The sequence below is a fragment of the Pristiophorus japonicus genome, chromosome 14 (genome assembly GCF_044704955.1).
Source record: "Pristiophorus japonicus isolate sPriJap1 chromosome 14, sPriJap1.hap1, whole genome shotgun sequence".
Taxonomy (NCBI): Eukaryota; Metazoa; Chordata; class Chondrichthyes; family Pristiophoridae; genus Pristiophorus; species Pristiophorus japonicus.
The window spans coordinates 65,287,146-65,299,162 of NC_091990.1; the positions used below are offsets into that span (position 1 = coordinate 65,287,146).

The 12,017-nt window shown below is 46.8% G+C and overlaps 1 protein-coding gene across 15 annotated transcripts in view; it reads left to right on the forward strand.

The window, feature by feature from the left end:
• Positions 1-12,017, forward strand: part of col16a1 (collagen, type XVI, alpha 1) — a 618,256-nt gene that overhangs the window by 549,339 nt on the left and 56,900 nt on the right. For all 15 annotated transcript variants that reach the window (XM_070899262.1, XM_070899261.1, XM_070899260.1 and 12 more), the window contains 4 exons: positions 3,758-3,811; positions 3,894-3,938; positions 5,287-5,331; positions 10,977-11,030. In XM_070899262.1, the coding sequence (XP_070755363.1) occupies positions 3,758-3,811; positions 3,894-3,938; positions 5,287-5,331; positions 10,977-11,030 (198 nt within the window). The remainder of the gene's footprint in view (positions 1-3,757; positions 3,812-3,893; positions 3,939-5,286; positions 5,332-10,976; positions 11,031-12,017) is intronic.

Here is a 12,017-nt window from a genome sequence, read left to right on the forward strand (position 1 = left end):
ATAGAGATAAAAGATAATAAAGGATCAATCACACTAATAGGTGTAGTCTACAGACCACCTAATCGTGGAAGGGAGGTGGAGGAAGAAATATGCAGACAAATTAGGGAAATTAGTAAAAAAAATAAAATAATAATCATAAGAAATTTCAACTATCCTGATATTAATTGGCCAGAAGAGGTAGGTAAAGGGGATAAGGGAATGGAGTACCTTTCGAACCCAATATGGAAAAAAGCCCAACAAGGGAGGATTCGCTATTGGATCTAGTAATGGGGAATGAACCAGAGCAGATAAAATAAGTAATAGTAGGGGAACATCTATGCAATAGTGAGCATAATATAATATGCTTTAAGATGATAATTGAGAAGAACATAAGTATGATGAAAACCAGGGTAATAGATTGGAGAAGAGCTGATTTTGAGGGGCTGAGAAAAGAATTTGAGAAAATAAAATGGCAACAACATTGGCAAAAAACGATGTAGAACAGCAGTGGGAAACATTGAAAACAGTGTTCAATAAAGTGCAGGAACAATATATTCTTCTAAAAGGAAAGAACAAACTAAACACTAATGAGACTCCGTGGATGCATAAAAGCCATAAGGTAACAATTGAGGGTAAGGAAAGAGACACACATTAAGTACATAAACAGCAGGGGAATGCATGATAAGGGAGAATACGAAAAGATTAGGAGAGAAGTAAAAAAAAAATTAGGAAGGCAAAGAAGAACTATTAAATTAAATTATCAAGGAACATAAAACAAAATAGTAAAATATTTTACAGGCATATCAATAAAAAAGCAAGTTTGGGAATAGAGTCATTAAGGGATAGACAGGTAATGATAGAGAGATGGCAGAAATATTAAATAATTATTTTGCTTCAGTATATACCAGGGAGTTAGAACAGGTGGACTTGACATTGAATGGTGAGATCAGTAGTGAGATAAGTATATTTAAAATAAAAAGAGGGGATACATTAAATAAACTAATCAAACTCAAAGACAATAAAACCCCTGTTCTGGATGGATTGCATCCACGCATTTTAAAAGAAGCTTGGGAAGAGATAGCAAAGGCATCACTACACATATTTAATAATTGGTTAGAAAAAGATGTAGTGCCAGAAGACTGGTGCATAGCTAAAGTAATACCTATATTTAAGAAGGGGGATTGAACATGTCCAGGGAATTATAGACCAGTCAGTTTAACATTGGTGGTAGGAAAAAGAATGGAATTCCTGTGAAAGAGAAAATAGAAGAACATCTAGAAACCAAAAATATAATAATGAATAGTCAGCATGGATTTCATAAGGGAGATTATTGCTTGACCAATCTCATTGAATTTTTGGAAGAGGTACCAGAGAGAGTAGACAATGGTAATACAGTAGATGACATTTATCTAGATTTTCAAAAGACCTTAGATAAGATACCCCATAATAGACTGATGAACAAAGTCAGAGAATGTGGAGTCAGGGGACAAGTAACAGAATGGGTAGCTAGCTGGTTTAAGACAGAAAGCAGAGAGTAGGGGTAAAAGGTAGCTAAGTGACAGAAGGTGAGTAGTGTTGTTCCACAAGGATCAGTGGTGGGACCAATGTTGTTCACAATTTATATTAACGATTTAGACTTTGGAATCAAAAACACAATTTTTACATTTGCGGATGACACCAAATTGGGAGCAATAGTCAATACTGAGGAGGACTGCAACAAACTTGCAGAATGGGCATATAGTTGGCAAATGAAGTTTAACACAGATAAATGTGAGGTATTACATTTTGGTAGGAAGAATAGGGAGGTCACTTATTATTTGGAGGGTGCGAATCCAGGTGGAGTAGAGGAACAAAGGGATCTCCGAATACAAATACACAAATCACTATAATTTGTGACACAGGTTAGCAAGGCCATAAAAAAGCAAACCAAGCACTAGGGTTTATTTCTGGAGTTATAGAATTGAAAAGTAGGGAAGTTATGCTAAACCAGTATCGAACCTTGGTTAGACCACACTTAGAGTACTGCGTACAGTTCTGGTCACCATATTATAAAAATAATCTAGAGGCACTGGAGATTGCGCAGAGAATATTTGCAAGGATGATACCAGAAATGCGGGGGTATACATTTCAAGAAAGGATGAACAGGCTGGGTCTCTTCTCGAAAAAAGAAGGCTGAGGGGTGACCTAATAGTGGTTTTAAACTTATGAAAGGTTTTTATAGAGTGGATACAGAGAGAATGTTTCCACTTGTGGGGAAGAGCATAATTAAAGACTATCAATATAAGATAGTCACCAAGAAATCCAATAGGGAATTCAGAAGAAACTTCTTTATCCAAAGAGGTGTGAGAATCGGGAACTCACTGCTGCAGGGAGTGGTTGAAGCCAATAGTATCGATGCATTTAAAGGGAGGCTAGGCAAGCATATGAGGGAGAAGGGAATAGAGAGTAATGCGGATAGATTTCGATGAGGAAAAACAGGAGGAGGCTCGAGTGGAGCATAAATGCCAGCATGGACTGGTTGGGCTGAATGGCCTGTTTCTGTGCCGTATATCCTATGTAATCAGTCTGCGCTCAATTTGAACCAAGGGTCCAGTGCTAAAGGCCAACATCCGACCCATAGCATCACTTAAACCTTAAACACTTTGCAGCCCATCTCTGTAAGACTAGCCCAAGACTGTACCTGTCCGTATAAATAACAGGTCTAGGGGGAGAAACTCGGGCCATTTGAACCTCCCGTTACTAACTTTTCGCCTGGGCGCAGCACCGTTAATGATTTCCGCGGTGGTTGAGTGGCGGCGGTAACCGGTAGCGCTGACAATGACAACGTCATCACCATGCGCAGCAACCCATTTTTACCCTGGTGAAAAATTCGGGAGCACTCCCTGAAGCTGCGCCAGGCAATGCCAGGGTCAGCTTCAGGGGGCTGTAGGCTGCTCGCGGTGTGAAATTTATTGGGGAGGAGGCGATTTTAAAAAAATTGTCCGAATTACCAGCCGGGGCCTGCTGCATGTTGGATCGCGGGGTCCGTGCTGAGGTAGGGACCCGCAGCGTTGACAGCTATACCCACCACTTTAATGAAGGGGAGGGCCCTCTCTACGCGGCAGTACTGTGCGCCCCACCGCATAATGCTGTGCCCCTCACTGATTCCTTCTGTCTCGCTCGTGCCTCACAGAGCATGTGGAGCATGATATTTAGCACTCCACTTGCTCTCGAGGCGGTATCCCGAATTTCGAGTGGAGCATAAATGCTAGCATGGACTGGTTGGGCCGAATGGCCTGTTTCTGTGCCGTATATCCTATGTAATCAGTATACGCTCAATTTGAACCAAGGGCCCAGTGCTAAAGGCCAACATCCGACCCATAGCATCATTTATTGGTCACGAAGCGGGACTTCTGCGTCTGCTGCAGGAAATCCTGCCGCATGGCTGTTAGTGCCCCCCAAACGGGGTGCTACGCACTTTCCCCCTCCCTTGTCTTTACCAGATACTAATCCCAGTGCCAGTCTGTATAAACAACAGTTCCAGTCTGTACCAGTTATAACACCACATGCACCCAACACAATGATGGTTTCACAACTTCATGATGTTACAATAATTGGCAAACATAAAAAAAATGGTTTGTTGAAGTATTTACTAATGAACATGGTGCTCCTATAACTGGAGTGGTGTCTCGACTGGACAATAAGACGATGGGGCCTAACAGGACGGGTGATCCTACTTGAATTGGTCCATTCCTGCGTAGCTCCAGCCCACTTCTGATGCTCAGTTTTCTTTTTGCAGGGCCCTTCTGGAATTGACGGCCTAGATGGGAAGGATGGGAAGCCAGGCCTTCGGGTAGGACATTACCTCACCTCCAATGCTTTGTGGTCTTCTCAGTCAGGGCAGGAACACTGATGGCCATTGTTTTCTTTTGCAGGGTGAGCTTGGCCCTCTTGGACCTCCGGGGCCCAGGGGTCCACACGTAAGTAATTGTACTGTCCAGCCAGGCACACGGGAACTTTCCTGCACTTTGTTTCGTATCATGGAAATCCATTTTTTAAATTATTACCCACCTAGGATGATACCGGAACTGAGCACAAGTTGCATAAACTTGGTTTGTATTCCCTTGAAATTAGAGGATTGAAGGGTGATCTGATCGAGGTGTTTAAAATGATTAAAGGCTTTGATAGGGTGGATATGGAGAATCTATTTCCTCTGGTGGGAGAATCCAGAACAAGGAATTAGAGCCAGGCCATTCAGGGGTGATGTAAGGAAGCACGGCTTGACACAAAGGGTCACGAAAATCTGGAGCTCTCTCCCCCAAAGGCTGTGGATGCTGGCAAATAATTTGTGTTTTCAAAACTGAGATGGTAGAGTTTTGTTATGGAAGGGGATTAAATGAGTGAGCTAAGTGAGTGGGCAAAAAATTGGCAGATGGAATATAATGTTGGAAAGTGTGAGGTCATGGACCTTGGCAGAAAAAAATCAAAGAGCAGGTTATTATTTAAATGGAGAAAGATTGCAAACCATTGCAATTCAGTGGGACCTGGGGGTACTTGTGCATGAAACACAAAAGGTTAGTATGCAGGTACAGCAAGTGATCAGGAAGGCCAATGGTATCTTGGCCTTTATTGCAAAGGGGATGGAGTATAAAAGCAGGGAAGTCCTGCTACAGTTATACAGGATATTGGTGATGCCACACCTGGAATACTGCGTGCAGTTTCGGTTTCCATATTTACGAAAGGACATACTTGCTTTGAAGGCAGTTCAGAGAAGGTTCACTAGGTTGATTCCAGGGATGAAGGGGTTGACTTATGAGGAAAGATTGAGTAGGTTGGGCCTCGACTCATTGGAATTCAGAAGAATGAGAGGTGATCTTATCAAAACATATAAGATTATGAGGGGACTTGACAAGGTGGATGCAGATAGGATGTTTCCACTGATGGGGGAGACTAGAACTAGAGGGCATAATCTTAGAATAAGGGGCCACCCATTTAAAACTTGAGATGAGGAGAAATTTCTTCTCTGAGGGTTGTAAATCTGTGGGATTCGCTGCCTCAGAGAAGCTGGGACATTGAATAAATTTAAGACTAAAATAGACAGTTTCTTAAACGATAAGGGAATAAGAGGTTATGGGGAGCAGGTGGGGAAGTGGACCGAAGTCCATGATCGGATCAGCCATGATCGTATTGAATGGCGGAGCAGACTCGAGGGGCCGTATGGCCTACTCCTGTTCCTATTTCTATGTTCTTATGAGGTGTTTCGGGGGAAGAGTTTGTGTAATTGCTTAAAGGTGAGAAATACACTAACTAACTTCTTTCCTTCAACAGGGATTTAAAGGAAAACACGGACTCCCAGGGCAACCTGGACAGAGAGTAGGTATATGTGTGTGGGCCCTGTCCATCTTGGTGCGTGCGTATATGTCCAAGGACAGTGGTATCCACACATGTGCTTGTGCCTGGACACAGTAGTGTGACAGTTATGTATTTGTATATGTGAGGGTGCAACTGTGTGTATGTCTGTGTGTCAGCATGTGTGTGTGGCAGTGGCTGGGCCCCGATTCTCACTGCTCCTCCACCCCGATCAAAAATAGAGCAGTCAGTAACAGGACATCAATTAGTCTCTTATCATAGAAACATCAAATATCGACACGCTGTTATTTGAAATATCAAAATATTAAACTCCAGCCTAGTTGAAGGGTTATTAACATCAGCGGAAACAAACACCAACGAACAGAATGAACACGATTCAGTCAGGATGTGAATAACAGCAACAGTAACAACAGAATCCAACCCCTGCAATCACTTGTGAACTCGCTGCTGTCTCAGCAGGTTCGGTACTGAGTGACTCCTTTCCCACACACTGAGGAGGTGAACGGTCTTTCCCCAGTGTGAACTCGCTGGTGTGTCAGCAGGCTGGAAGAGTGAGTGAATCCCTTCCCACAAGTGGATGTGTGACAGATCGGGGCCCAGAGCGTCGTGATCAGTTCCCAGGAGAGGCGAGGGCCCAGGGGCAGCACGGGCCAGCCCACACTGCGATCTTTGGACAGCAGGAGCATGTGCGCACACTAGGTCCGTGCAGCAGAGCTGGTCTCCGGTCGTCCTGGTTAACCCATGCCACTGGACCAAGACCTAGCTCTGTCAAGCCTGTGTGGTGGCTAATGTGCAACGGCCACCCCACGTTAAAAGAATCCGTGCACAGGCATCTTCCACCCTTCAATATGTAGTTCAAACTCATCCCTTGTTGGTGTGGAAGCAGGTCATCCTTGATATGAGGGACTGCCTAATACTATACTATGTGGCAGTGTATGTGTGCGTCAGAGTGTGTGTGTGTGTGTGTGTGTGTGTGGCAGTGTGCGTGCATGTGCTGGTGTGTGTATGTATCAGTGTGTGTGTGGCAGAACATAAGAAATAGGAGCAGGAGTGGGCCATTTGGCCCCTCGAGCCTGCTTCGCCATTCAGTGAGATCATGGCTGATCTGATCTTGGCCTCAACTCCATTCCCCCCCGCCCCCCCCCCCCCCACTCCCGCTCCCCATAACTCTTGACTCCCTCATCGTTCAAAAATCTGTCTATCTCCACCTTAAATATATTTAATGACCCAACCTCCACAGCTCTGGGACAGAGAATTCCAAAAGTTCATGACCCTCTGAGAGAAGAAATTCCTCCTCATTTCTGTTTTAAATGGGCGACCCCTTATTCTGAGACTATGCCCCCAGTTCTAGATTCTCCCATGAGAGGAAGCATCCTCTCTACATCTACCCCTCAGAATCTTGTACGTTTCAATAAGATCACCTCTCATTCTTCTAAACTCCAATGAGTATAGGCTCAACCTTTCTTCATAAGACAACCCTTTCATCGTAAGAATCAACCTCATGAACCTTCTCTGAACTGCCTCCAATGCAAGTATATCCCTCTTTTAATAAGGCAGTTTGTGTGTGTCAGTGTTTGTGTGTGTTTGTGTCAGTGTTTGTGTGTGTGTGTGTGTATCAGTGTTTGTGTGTGTGTGTGTCAGTGTTTGTGTGTGTGTTAGTGTCAGTGTGTGTGTATGTCAGTGTTTGTGTGTCAGTGTTTGTTTGTGTGTCAGTGTGTGTGTGTGTGTGTCTGTGTATGTGCGTGTGTGTGTCTGTGTATGTGCGTGTGTATGTGTCTGTGTGTGGCAGTGTGTGTGTGTGTCTGTGTATGTGCGTGTGTATGTGTCAGTGTTTGTGTCTGTGTGTATGTGTGTCAGTGTGTGTGTGGCAGTTTTTGTCTCTGTGTGCCAGTGTGTGTGTGGTAGTGTGTGTGTCAGTGTTTGTGTTGTGTGTGTCAGTGTTTGTGTGTGTGTGTGTGGCAATGTGTGTGTCAGTGTTTGTGTGTGTTTGTGTGTGTGTGGCAGTGTCTGTCAGTGAGTGTGTGTATGTGTGGCAGTGCGTGTGTCAGTGTTTGTATGTGTGTGTCAGTGTGTGTGTCAGTGAGTGTGTGCTTCACACAGTGCATGCCTCCACCCTTGTGTTGATGCCATGTGTACAGTTTGTACAGTACTGTTTTTTCCACCCCTCTCACCCCTCATTTAAAATTCTCGTTCTCTACCGCCCACCATCACGGATATATCCGCACTGCTTTCCTCCTTCAGCCTCTGCACGGAGCGAGTTCTCATCCTCGGTGACTTCAACCTCCATCTCAATTCACCATCTTTCTCTCCTCTGAGTTCAGTACACTCCTGTCCTCCCTTAATCTCTCCCTCCATGTGAATTCCTCAACCCATATTCACGGCCACCCCTTGACCTTGCCATCTCTCGTGGCCTCACTATTCCCATTGTGTCAATTACAGATAAGGCCATCTCTGATCATTTCCTTGTATCGTTCTCCACCCACATCGCCCTTCCGCAATCTAAACTTACTTCCTTCTGCATCTGCCCCTGGAAAAAACTCTCCAAACTCTCTTACAACTATTTTAAGTTGCACCTGTAAATCAAGTGCCCCCTGCTTAAAAAGGGGGCACAAAAACCGACATAATTAAACAATTTAAACTTTGGACAGTCAACTGGATCAAATTAAAATTTGGTTGCCGGGGGTGATGATGCACTCCAGTCCCTCCGGCGCCCAGCTCTCGCGGAAGGCCGCGAGCGTACTGGTGGACACTGCATGCTCCATCTCCAGGGACACCCTGGCTCGGATGTAACCGCAGAAGAGAGGCAGGCAGTCGGGCTGAATGACCCCCTCGACCGCCCGCTGTCTAGACCGTTTGATGGCCACCTTGGCCATGCCCAGGAGCAGTCCTATGAGGAGGCCTTCTGACCTGCCCACTCCCCTCTGCACAGGGTGCCCAAAAATCAGGAGTGTGGGACTGACGTGCAACCAGAATTTGAGGAGCAGCCCCTTCAAATAATGGAATAGGGGCTGCAACATCGCACACTCTACATAAACATGGAACACGGACTCCTCCAGACCGCAGGCAGCCTGGGAGCCCATGAACCAACTTAAAAACTTATTGCACGGGACTGCTCCGTGCAACACCCTCCAGGCCAAGTCCCCAATAAATAAAGGGAGGACTCCCGCATAGAGAGCACGCCATTGGGGGCCTCCGCCTCCTCCAGACGGCAAGATGGTGCGCCATGGCGTGTCCGGACAGCAGACGAGGATGGCAAGGTGGAGAGTGTGCAAAAGCAGCCCGTACTGGAATCCCCTTCGCGCAGAACTGAAAGGCACGGAGGGGATTTCCTGGAGGAGACTCAAGTTGTGAGGCGCCGGCTCCCGAGGGAGATTTCAGGGCATGGCGCCGGTGAGGAATTCCGTCCCAAACATTCTTACAACTGCACTTATCAACTCTAAACTGTCCAGCCTTTGGCCCTCCTTTCACCATGACATTTCTGCAGCCATTAATCCTCTCAACCACACCCTCACCACCACCTTTGATCCCCTAGTCCCTATTAAAACCATTACTCTCTCTCTCCCTGGCTGTTCCCCTGGTCACCCCCCCTCCCTCAATCCAAGGGGCGCAGACCTGAACAGATGTGGCGGCCAACTTGTTTAGCCATTCACCATCAGATCTGGCTCAAACACACAAAACGTTATCAGGTCCTACTCTTGTCTGCAAAAGCTGCTCACTATTCCAGGATCATTCTGGAATGCAAAGATAACGCACGGCTACTATTCTCTACTGCTAACCATCTTCTTAAACCTTGCTCACCTGTGTCCAACACTCTCACCTTCAACAACACGTGTGAGGAACTCATGGACTTTGTCTCAAAGATTAAAACCTTCCAATCAGTTCCCTCTGCGAGTTCACTTCCCTAGCCCACCGGGCCAAACTTCCTCTGAGGTTTCCCCCCTGCCCTAGCTCTAAACTCGCATCTTCCTCCAGTTTCTCTCAGATCTCCCCCTTGGCCTCTCCGAACTCATCTTATCCATGAGACCCACTTACTGCTCCCGTGACCCTATTCCCACTGAACTGCTGGCCACCCAACTTCCTTTTTTGTTTCCCATGTTAGCCAACATTGCTAACGGTTCTTTCTCCTTCCCCCTCTCCTTCAAATCCTTCATCACCCCTCTCCTGAAAAACCACCCTTGACCCCACTGCGCTTGCTAGCTACCGCCCCATCTCCAACCTCCCTTTCCTCTCCCAAGTCCTTGAACGTGTTGTCGCCTCCCAAATCCGTGACCATCTTTCCCGGAACTGTTTGAATCCCATCAATCTGGTTTCCGCCCCTGCCACAGTACCGAAACGGCTCTCATAAAAGTCACAAATGACATCCTTTGTGACTGTGACAAAGGTAAACTATCCCTCCTCATCCCCTTGGATCTGTCTGCAGCCTTTGAAAGGTTGACCACTCCATCTTCCTCCATTGTCCAGCTGGGTGGGACTGCACTTGTCTGGTTCCATTCTTAACTATCGAATCGTAGCCAGATAATTTCCTGCAATGGCTTCTCTTCCCACTCCCGCATCTTTATCTCTGGTATCCCCAAAAGATCTATCCTTGGCCCTCTCCTATTTCTCATCTACATGTTGCCCCTTGGCAATATCATCCGAAAGTCAGTTTCCACACGTATGCTGACGATACCCAGCTCTACCTCTCCACCACTTCTCTCGACCCCTCCACGGTCTGTAAAGTGTCGGACTACTTGTCCGATATCCAGTTCTGGATGAGCAGAAATGTTCTCCATTTAAATATTGGGAAGACCGAAGCCATTGTCTTTGGTCCCTGCCACAAACTGCGTCCCCTAGCCACTGACTCCATTCCTCTCCCTAGCATTTATCTAAGGCTAAACAAGACTGTTCGCAACCAATTTGACCCTGAAATGAGCTTCCGGCCACATATCATGGCATAACTAAAACCGTCTATTTCCACCTCTGTAACATTGCCCGCCTCTGCCCCTGCCTCAGCTTTTCTGCTGCTGAAACCCTCATCCATGGCTTTGTTACCGCTAGACTTGACTACTCCAATGCACACCTGGCTGGCCTCCCACATTCTACACTATGTACTCTTGAGGTCATCCAAAACTCGGCAGCCCGTGTCCTAACTCGCACCGAGTCACGATCACCCATCAGCCCTGTACTCACCTATCTAATTTGGCTCCCGGTTAAGCAATGCTTCGATTTCAAAATTCTTATCCTTGTTAACCAATCCCTCTATGGCCTTGCCCCTCCCGAGTTCTGTAATCTCTTTCAGCCTCACAACCTGACAAGATGTCTGTTTTCCTCAAATTCTGCCTTCTTGAGCATCCCTCATTATAACTGCTCAACCATCGGTGGCCGTGCCTTCAGCTGCCTGGACCCCAAGCTCTGGAACTCCCTCCCTAAACCTCTTTACCTCTCTTTCCTCCTTTAAGATGTTCCTTAAGACCTACCTCTTTAACAAAGCTTTTGGTCATCTGCCGTAATTTCTTCTTACGTGGCTCGGTGTCAAATTTATCTGTTTTGTCTTATAACACCGCTGTGAAGCTCCTTGGGACGTTTTACTACGTTAAAGGCGCTATAAAAATAAAAGTTGTTGTTGTACTAGGTCTATTTAATCATAGTCACTCCTCTCACTGTTACAGGGTGAGCCAGGAATAGCAGGACCACCTGGAAATACAGGCCGTCCAGGATTTGAGGCAAGTCTGAAAACATTTTAATCGTTTATGTATTTCCACGCATTTCCTGTACCTCCTCGCACCCCTCATCTCCTCTCTACCCACGCCACTCATGTCCTACCCTCAACTCCCACTCCAACAATACAGTCTGGCTTACTCAAACCCGGTCTTTGGAATGGAGCAGATTGCGGCAATGGCTCCCACACTCACTCCGTAGCAGAAGCAAATGTCCCCAGGGGTGTGTCCTTGTATACAGACATCCCCTGGAGCGTCCTTGTATACAGGGGTGCCCGGGAGTGTGTCCTTGTATACAGGGGGTCCCCGGGAGTGTGTCCTTATATACAGGTGTCCCTGGAAGTGTGTCCTTGTATACAGGAGATCCCTGGAAGTGTGTCCTTGTATACAGGAGGTCCCTGGGAGTGTGTCCTTGTACACAGGAGGTCCCCAGGAGCGTATCCTTGTATACAGGGGGCCCCTGGGGTGTGTCCTTGTATACAGAGGGTCCCTGGGAGTGTGTCCTTGTATAACGGGGTCCCTCAGAGTGTGTCCTTGTTGACAGATGGTCCCCGGGAGTGTGTCCTTGTATATAAGGGGTCCCTGGAAGTGTGTCCTTGTATATAGGGGGTCCCCGGGAGTGTGTCCTTGTATACAGGGGGTCCCCGGGAGTGTGTCCTTGTATACAGGCAGTCTCCAGGAGTGTGTACTTGTATACAGGGGGTCACTGGGAGTGTTTCTTTGTATACAGAGGATCCCTGACAAATGTGTCCTTGTATACAGGGGGCCCCTGGGGTGTGTCCTTGTATACAGGGGGTCCCTGGGAGTGTGTCCTTGTGTAACGGGGTCCCTCAGAGTGTGCCCTTATATATAGGGGGTCCCCGGGAGTGTGTCCTTGTATATATAGGGGGTCCCCGGGAGTGTGCCCTTGTATACAGGGGGTCCCCGGGAGTGTGTCCTTCTATACAGGGGGTCCCCGGGAGTGTGTCCTTCTATACATGGGTCCCCACGAAA